The sequence below is a fragment of the Odocoileus virginianus genome, chromosome 25, assembly GCF_023699985.2.
Source record: "Odocoileus virginianus isolate 20LAN1187 ecotype Illinois chromosome 25, Ovbor_1.2, whole genome shotgun sequence".
Lineage (NCBI taxonomy): Eukaryota > Metazoa > Chordata > Mammalia > Artiodactyla > Cervidae > Odocoileus > Odocoileus virginianus.
The window spans coordinates 47,499,216-47,508,354 of NC_069698.1; the positions used below are offsets into that span (position 1 = coordinate 47,499,216).

Below are 9,139 nucleotides of genomic sequence, written 5' to 3' on the forward strand. Positions count from 1 at the left end.
TTTAGGATTTGTGAAATGCAAGTATGCTCTGACTACAGTTTTAATAAAACAGAACACTACCAACTATCACTAGGTATATCTAACACAACCTGTTTTATAAAAATATTAAAGGAGATAATCCTTGTATGTATAATTGACAAACAGAAAAATTACATACAGGTATGTATATATACTGAGTTAGATGAACCCCAAAATCCATATTTTGTATTTCTAATTAGATAATTTATTGGTTGTCAACATCAATTATCTGTTAGGGCCCAAGCTAACAAATTCCAGCACACATGAGACAGAGATGTGTATAATTAATAAATAAATAATGAATTCTCTGAAATTCTTAAGGTTTGAGTGTATACAGGCTAGGCCAATTTCAGTTCATCGACTGAATAACGTTATGTCAAATCCACTCATGGTAGCAAATGTTGGGTTACTATAGTCAGAGTTTAGTAGAAACTGGAGAAACCACATCTTCTAAAGAACAGTGGGCGGTGACAGCAGCCAGAGCCAAAGCTTCCGAAACTAGAGCCACATCCACATCCGTAGCTTCCGAAACCAGAGCCACATCCGTAGCCTCCAAAGCCAGAGCCAAAGCGCAGCCTGCGGAAGCTGCCGCATCCACAGCCGCGGCCGAAGCCCAGGCCGCCGAAGCCTCCGCAGCCGCAGCCCAGGCCTCCGTAGTAGTTGCTGGAATGGCACATGGTGTCAGGGGTGAGTCCGGTTTGCTGTTCAGACCAGGTCCTGAGTGTGGATGTCAGCTCGTGCGGAGGGACGCTTATATACCCTGGACACAACACGTGGTTAAGCATGTGACCATTCCTTTGTATCATTTCAAGTTGGGCATTTACCTGAGGCAAATTGTTAATCTGTTTGCTGACCCGAGGAGAGGCACACAGCCATTAAATTGTTTGAGCTTGCATAACTGCCTGGCTTAAAGGGCCTTGAACTGATTACATTCTTTGTTAATCAGAGAAAAAAAATTGTAAAATCACAAATTTATGTTGGAACAGTCACAAAGTAAAAATTTCCTGAATAGAATTCTTCATTACTAAGCGTGTTGCATCATGCATATTTGACAGTGTTTTCTCATAAATTTTTTTCTCATTTCTCATTTTCATAGCATTCTTTGAATTGCTGTGTATTAATTCAACCTAGATTTCAGTGATCAAAATTTAAAATTTTGAATCTATAAAATTTTTCAAATAAATGTCAAGTTCATTTCCCATTTGCATGTATATAATATATACATATAATATACAAATATAATATGCATATATAATATACATAAATGTAATATACATGCATACATACACAAGAAAGCTATTTTGATTTTACATATGGTGTACAAAACATCCTTTTGGTTTATAAATATAGTAAAATTTATCTCAGGAGTGGTGAGGAACTTTCCAAGGGAAAAAATTCACTTTCATGGCCAGTCTGAAAACCATTATAAAGTATTGCCTCACACCATAACCCTCTTTTCCAGAACGGACAATACCCAAAATATGACCTAAAATGCACATGATCCTGGCTCTATGCTTTACAGTTACTATCTTTCTTCTCTTCTCTATTCTTCTTCATGTTCCATGTATCATTCTTCTGTGAAACCTCTCTTTAAATCCCCCTCAACATTCATTCCCAGCCATGCTTGCATCAGCCAGGTCTTTTGTTCTTATGCACTTGTTCCAATCAGTATTTTATCTTTCTCCACATGTCACTAATTTTATCATAATATTTTTAACCTTAAATTTTCTTAACAATTCCGTTTGTCTCAGTCCCTTATTTTCTCTCAGGTAGCAGGCAAATATTTTTTTTTTCATAGTACATTGCCTACTAATTAAAGATTAACCTTAAAATAAAGTTTGCATTCCCTTAAAATCATGCAGTTTTTTTAACAGAGCATCTCAAAATCTTGATTTCTTGAAAATCTCCCAAAATGAATGTGCAGTGATGAAATGACTGAGACAGGATAAAGCTACAGGAAGCTGTTGACCAGTCTTCTGCTGATCCTTGGCTCACTCTGTGAAGATCACAAACCCAACCCACGGTTAAGCTCCTCTGGATGTAGTCATATCTTGCACTTGGGTCTTTAACAGCATATCACTTTCCACAATTTAAATTATTACTGAGGATTTTGTTGTTTTGTACTGTGGCTTTGTTTTGAGGCTTAAATGGCATTTTTATTGAAATATAAATGACATATATTAGTTTCAGATGTACAAAGTAATGATTCAGTATTTGCATACATTGCAAAGTGATCACCATAATAATTCTAGTTAAATTCATCACCACACAGGAGCTAAAACTTTTCCTGTGTTAAAAACTATTAAGATTTGCTATTTTAATAACTTTCAAATATACAACATAGTATCTGATGACATCTATTTTGTAAATGGTAGTTTGTAACTTCTGACAACTTTCATCTATTTTGCCCACCCCTCACTCCTGCCTCTGCCAACCAACAACCCGTTCTCTGTATCTATGAGCTCAGATTTTTGTTTTTGTTTTTTAATTCCACATATAAGTGAAATCATATGATATATTTCTTTCTTGTCTTACTTATTTCACTTATTGTAATGACTTCAAAGGTTTCACTGGTGGCGCAGATGGTAAAGAGTCTGCCTGCAATGAGGGAGACCCAGGTTGGATTCCTGGGTCAGGAAGATCCCCTGGAGAAGGAAATAGCAACCCACTCCAGTTTTTTGCCTGGAAAATTCCATGGTCTGCGGAGCCTGGTAGGGTACAGTCCATGGGGTCGCAAAGAGTCAGAAACGACTGAGTGACTTTGCTTTCACTTTTAATGACTTCAAAGTCCATCTATGTTGTTACAAGTAGAAATATTTCTTTTTAAGACTGTGTAATGTTACACTTTATATGTATAAAACAGTTTCTTTACCCATTTGTTTACCCATTGTCTCTTGGGTTAATGCCATATCTGAACTATTGTAAATAACCCTTCAGTGAACAAGAGAATGCAAGTGTTTTTCTTTTTTACTTTTGCCCTGCTGCGTGACTTGTGGGTTATCAGTTTCACAACCAGAGATTGAATCTGGCCAAGGCAGTAAAAGTTCTCAGTCCTAACCCCTAAAAAATCAGGGAATACCCCATGAATATCTTTAGACTTATCATTTTTATAACATTTTTAATAATGCATTTACCCTACTGCTTTTGTTTATTGTTTTTCCAAGCAAAAATGTTTGTTAAATTAATAAAAAAATAAATTTTATACAGCACAACTTGTGATAATCCTTTAAGGTGAATTATGGATTGAAATGACTGGGGTTTTAAAGGAATATTTAACGCAAAGGACTAATTAATCTTACTCTCAAATCCTCTTTTCTCATTTATCAAGCTTTATTACATATTTATTCTGAAAAGAAAATAGTTGGCCAAAATTATATTTTTCTCAACATGTCATTTTGAAGTTGAATGATGACAAAAAGTCTAACAAAGTTAAGCATCCCATGAATGATCTACTAAATCTACAAGATTGAGTGTGATGGGGGTAATTTATGTCATTTTCAGAGAAGATAGCTATGGTCACATGAGACAAAATCCAACAGATTCTACAATTTTCAAAAAAAATGCTCAAAAATGAAATATGGCATGATTTACTTGTGTAATTTCAAAGAAAATAATAATATGCAAATATATAATTAATACCCAAGGTAAATTGGAAGTGGTCAAGAGGAAATGGCAAGAGTGAATATCAACATTTTAGGAATCAGTGACCTAAAATGGACCAGAATGGGTGAATTAATTCAGAGGGCCATTCTATCTACTACTAGGGGAAAGAATCCCTTAGGAGAAGTGGAATGGCTCTCACAGTAACAGAAGAGTCCAAAATGCTGTACTTGGGTGCAATCTCAAAAATGACAGAATAATCTCTGTTCATTTCCAAGGCAAACCATTCAGTATCACAGTAACCCAAGTCTATGCCCCAACCACTAATTTTGAAGAAGCTGGAACTGAGTGGTCCCATGAAGACCTACCTGACCTTCTAGAACTAACACCAAAGAAAAATGTCCTTTTCATCATATGGGACTGGACTGCAAAAGAAGAAAGTCAAGAAATAATGTAAGTAACAGGCAAGGTTAGCCTTAGAGTGCAAAATGAAGCAGGACAAAGCCTAACAGAGTTTTGCCAAGAGAACACATTGGTCATAGCAAACACCCTCTGCCAAGAACGCAAGAGACGAATCTCCAGTGTACATCACCAGACTGTCAATACCGAAGTCAGATTGATTATATCCTTTGCAGTCAAAGATGGAGAAGCTCTATACAGTCAGCAAAAACAAGACTGGGAGCTGACTGCAGCTCAGATCATGAACACCTTATTGCCAAGTTCAGATTTAAGTGGAAGAAAGTAGAGAATTAAATCCATTATGATTATACAGTAGAAGTGACAAATAGGTTCAAGGGATTAAATCTGATAAACAGAGTGCCTAAGAAGTTTATGACATTGTACAGGAGGTGGTGATCAAAAGCATCCCCAAGAAAAAGAAATGCAAAAAGGCAAAATGTTTGCCTGAGAAGGCCTTACAAAGAGCTGAGAAAAAGAAGAGAAGCTAAAGGCAAAGGAAGAAAGGAAGATATACACATGTGAATGCAGGGTTCCAAGAACAGCAAGGAGAGAGAAGAAAGCTTTCCTAAGTGAACAATGCAAATAAATAGTGGAAAACAATAGAATGGGAAAGACTCGAGATGTCTTGAAGAAAATTACAGAAACCAAGGGAACACATTTCATGGAAATGGGCACAGTAATGCACAGAAACAACATGAACTTAATGGAAACAGAAAAGATTAAGAATAGGTGTAAAGAATGTAGAAAAGAACTATCCAAACAAAAGATTTTAATGAACCAAATAACTACAATGGTGTGCTCACTCACCTAGAGCCAGTCATCTTGGAATGCAAAGTCAAGTGGGCTTTAGGAAGCATCACTAAGAACAAAGCTATAGGAGGTGATAAAATTCCAGCTGAGCTATTGCAAATCTTAAAAGATGATGCTGTGAAAGTGCTGCACTCAATATCCCAGCAAATTTGGAAAACTCAGCCACAGGACTGGAAAAGGTCAGTTTTCATTCCAATCCCAAAGAAAGGCAATGTCAAAGAATGTTCACACTACTGAACAACTGCAATCATCTCACACACTAGTAAAGTAAGGCTCAAAATTCTCCAAGCCAGACTTCAACAGTACATGAACTGAGAATTTCCAGATGTGCAAGCTGGATTTAGAAAATACAGAGGATACAGAGATCAAACTGCCAAGAATCACTGAATCATAGAAAAAGCAAGAGAATTCCAGAAAAAAAAAAAAACTACTTTTGTTTCACTGACTGACTCTGTGGATCACAACAAACTGTGGAAAACTCTTTAAGAAATGAGAATATCAAACCACCTTACCTGCCTCCTGAGAAACTTGTATGCAGGTCAAGAAGCAACCATTAAAACTGCACTTGGAACAATGGACTGGTTCAAAATTGGGAAAGGAGTACTTCGAGGCTAAGTGTTACCCTGAATATTTAGCTTCTATACAGAGTACATCATGTGAAATGCTGGGGTGGACGAAGTACAAGCTGGAATCAAGATTGTCAGGAGAAATATCAATAACCTCAGATATGCAAGTGACACCACTCTTATGGCTGAAAGCAAACAGGAACTAAAGAGGCTTTTGATGAACGTGAAAGAGCAGAGTGAAAAAGCTGGCTTAAACCTCAACATTAATAAAAATGTAGATCATGGCATCTGTTCCCATATCTTCATGGCCAATAGATGGGAAACAATGGAAACAGTAACAGACATTATTGTCTTGGCCTCCAGAATGACTGCAGATTGTGACCGCAGCCATGAAATTAAAAGACGCTTGCTCCTTGGAAGAAAAGCCATGACAAACCTAGACAGCATATTAAAAAGTACAGACATTACTTTGCTGAGAAAGGCCCATATAGTCAAAGCTATGGCTTTTCCAGTAGTCATATATGGATATGAGAGTTGGATCATAAAGAAGGCTGAGCACCAAAGAATTCATGTTTTCAAACTGTGGTGCTGGAGAAGACTCTTGAGAGTCCCTTGGACTGCAAGGATATCAAACCAGTCCTGAATATTCTTTGAAAGGACTGATGCTGAAGCTGAAACTCCAATACTTTGGCCACCTGATGCGAAGAACTGATTCATTAGAAAAGACCCTGATGCTGGGAAAGATTGAAGGCAGGAAGAGAAGTGTTCGACAGAGGACAAGATGGTTGAATGGCATCATTTACTCAATGCACATGAGTGTGAGCAAGCTCTGGTAAAGGGTGAAGGGACGGGGAGCCTGGCGTATGGCAGTCCATGGGGTCGAAAACAGTCAGACGTGACTGAGGCACTGAACACCAACTGTAGGGCTCGTCCATATACTAGGAACTATTGCCTGATTGCACGGGTGCATACTCAGTCGCTTCAGTCATGTCTGACTCTCTGTGACTCCATGGACCATCGCCCACCAGGCTGCTCTCCCTATGGGATTTTCCCGGCAAGAATATTGGACTGAGTTGCCCACCTCTAGGGGACCTTCCCGACCCAAGCATCTAACCCACGTCTCCTGCTTAGCAAGTAATTCATTACCACTGAGCCACCCACAAAGCTCTTTTTAAAAATATATTTGCCCATTTATACCAAATATTATGTTTATATCATCATCTGAAGGTATCATTAAGTTTTTGGAAAACAATTTAGAAAATCTGGAATTTTACCTATTCCTCATTTCTTATATTGCAATGAAATGATTGTTTTTGAAAGAATAATCTTTTATTTAAATTCTTCTTTAAATTTTTTTTTGTGATTATCAAGTAGAAATTTTGATCAGTTGTAGATAAACAATTTTTTGCTCCTTGATAGTATTTCTGTGCATTTAGTGGTTTTGATTTTGTTGATGATCAGTCACTAAATCATGTCTGTCTCTTTGTGACCCCATGAACTGAAGTAGGCCCAGCTTCCCTGTCCTTCTCTATCTCCTAGAGTTTCCTCAAACTCATATCCATTGAGCTGGTGATGCCAGTCAATCACCTTATTCTCTCCTGCCACCTTCTCCTCCTGCCCTCATCTTTCTCAGCATCAGTGATTTTTTTGTTTTTTTTTCCCCCATTGAATTCTTACTGAATTACAAATGCTTCAATGCAGTTATGATGATGCAGATGATGTCAGAGAGTAAGTGAGATGAGTGAGTTGAGTGGCCAAAGTTCATATTTTTACTATCCAGCTTCTTAATGACTTTTAGATCATTTTACTCAGGTGTATCTTACATGTGTAACAAACTAGATGAAAGCAGAAGATGACGAATATAGAACAATATTATAACACTTTATAATTAATAGATTCACAGAAAAACAGAGCTTATTTTTCCTAAAAATTTAGAAATGTGGATTTTAGGATTTGTGAAATGCAAGTATGCTCTGACTACAGTTTTAATAAAACAGAACACTATCAACTATCACTAGGTATATCTAACACAACCTGTTTTTATAAAAATATTAAAGGAGATAATCCTTACATTTATAGTTGACAAACAGAAAAATTACATACAGGTATGTATACATACTGAGTTAAATGAACCCGAAAAATCCATATTTTGTATTTCTAATTAGATAATTTATTGGTTGTCAACATCAGTCATCTGTTAGGGCCCAAGCTAACAAATTCCAGCAAACATGAGACAGAGATGTGTATAATTAATAAATAAATAATAAATTCTTTGAAATTCTTAAGGTTTGAGTATACATAGGCCTACAGTAATCTCAATTCATCGACTGAATAACATTATGTCAAATCCACTCATGGTAGCAGATGTCGGGTTACTATAGTCAAGAGTTTAGTAGAAGCTGGAGAAACCACATCTTCTAAAGAACAGTGGGCGGTGACAGCAGCCAGAGCCAAAGCTTCCGAAACCAGAGCCACATCCACATCCGTAGCTTCCGAAACCAGAGCCACATCCGTAGCCTCCAAAGCCAGAGCCAAAGCGCAGCCTGCGGAAGCTGCCGCATCCACAGCCGCGGCCGAAGCCCAGGCCGCCGAAGCCTCCGCAGCCGCAGCCCAGGCCTCCGTAGTAGCTGCTGGAATGGCACATGGTGTCAGGGGGGCGAGTCCGGTTTGCTGTTCAGACCAGGTCCTGAGTGTGGATGTCAGCTCGTGCGGAGGGACGCTTATATACCCTGGTCAGAACACGTGGTTAAGCATGTGACCTTGCCTTTGTATCATTTCAAATTATGCATTTACCTGAGGCAAATTGTTAATCTGTTTGCTGACCCGAGGAGAGGCACACAGTCATTAAATTGTTTGAGCTTGCATAACTGCCTGGCTTAAAGGGCCTTGAACTGATTACATTCTCTTTTAGTTAGAGAAAAAAAAAATTGCCGTCAAAGTCAGAAATTTGTGTTGGCACAATCACAAAGTAAAAATTTCCTGAAAAGAATTCTTCATTACTAAACATATTGCATCATTCATAATTGACAGTGTTTTCTCTTAAAATTTTTTCTCATTTCTCATTTTCATAGCACTCTTTGGATTGTCTTGTATTAATTCTGCCTAAATTTAAATATAATGATCAAAATTTTAAAACATGAATCTATAAAATTCTTCAAATAAATGTCAAATTTATTTCCCATTTGCGTGTATATAATATATACATATAATATACAAATTCAGTATGTACTTATAATGTAAATATATATAATATATATGTATACACAGATGAGAAAACTATTTTGATTTTATATATGGCATACAAAGCATCCTTTTGGTTTATAAATATAGTAAAATTTATCTCAGGAGTGGCATGAATATTTCCAAGGGAAAAAAATTCACTTTCATAACCAGTCTGAAAACCATTATAAAGTATTGCCTCACACCATATCCCTCTTTTCCAGAACAGACAATACCCAAAATGTGGCCTGAAAATGCACATGATCCTGGCTCTATGCTTTACAGTTACTATCTTTCTTCTCTTCTTCATGTTCCATGTATCATTCTTCTGTGAAACCTCTCTTTAAATCCCCATCAACATTCATTCCCAGCCATGCTTGCATCAGCTAGGTCTTTTATTCTTATCCACTTGTTCCAATCAGTATTTTTTCTTTCTACTCATGTCTCTAATTTCATCGTGATTTTTT

General features: G+C 37.1%; 2 protein-coding genes across 2 annotated transcripts; both read right to left on the reverse strand.

Moving 5' to 3' along the window:
• LOC139031118 (keratin-associated protein 19-3-like) lies at window positions 1–695 on the reverse strand. The gene has a single exon (XM_070455246.1). It carries the CDS (start codon window positions 693–695, stop codon window positions 441–443), a length of 255 nt encoding a protein of 84 aa, XP_070311347.1. The 3' UTR covers window positions 1–440.
• A 6,940-nt stretch (window positions 696–7,635) lies between these two features.
• LOC139031119 (keratin-associated protein 19-3-like) lies at window positions 7,636–8,097 on the reverse strand. Its single transcript, XM_070455247.1, has one exon. The coding sequence runs from the start codon at window positions 8,095–8,097 to the stop codon at window positions 7,843–7,845; it is 255 nt and encodes an 84-aa protein (XP_070311348.1). The 3' UTR covers window positions 7,636–7,842.
• Window positions 8,098–9,139: the final 1,042 nt, after the last annotated feature.

What these genes read in the sequence shown, in the direction of transcription:
- LOC139031118 (XM_070455246.1), bottom strand. Translation starts at nt 695, where the DNA reads ATGTGCCATTCCAGCAACTACTACGGAGGCCTGGGCTGCGGCTGCGGA.
- LOC139031119 (XM_070455247.1), bottom strand. Translation starts at nt 8,097, where the DNA reads ATGTGCCATTCCAGCAGCTACTACGGAGGCCTGGGCTGCGGCTGCGGA.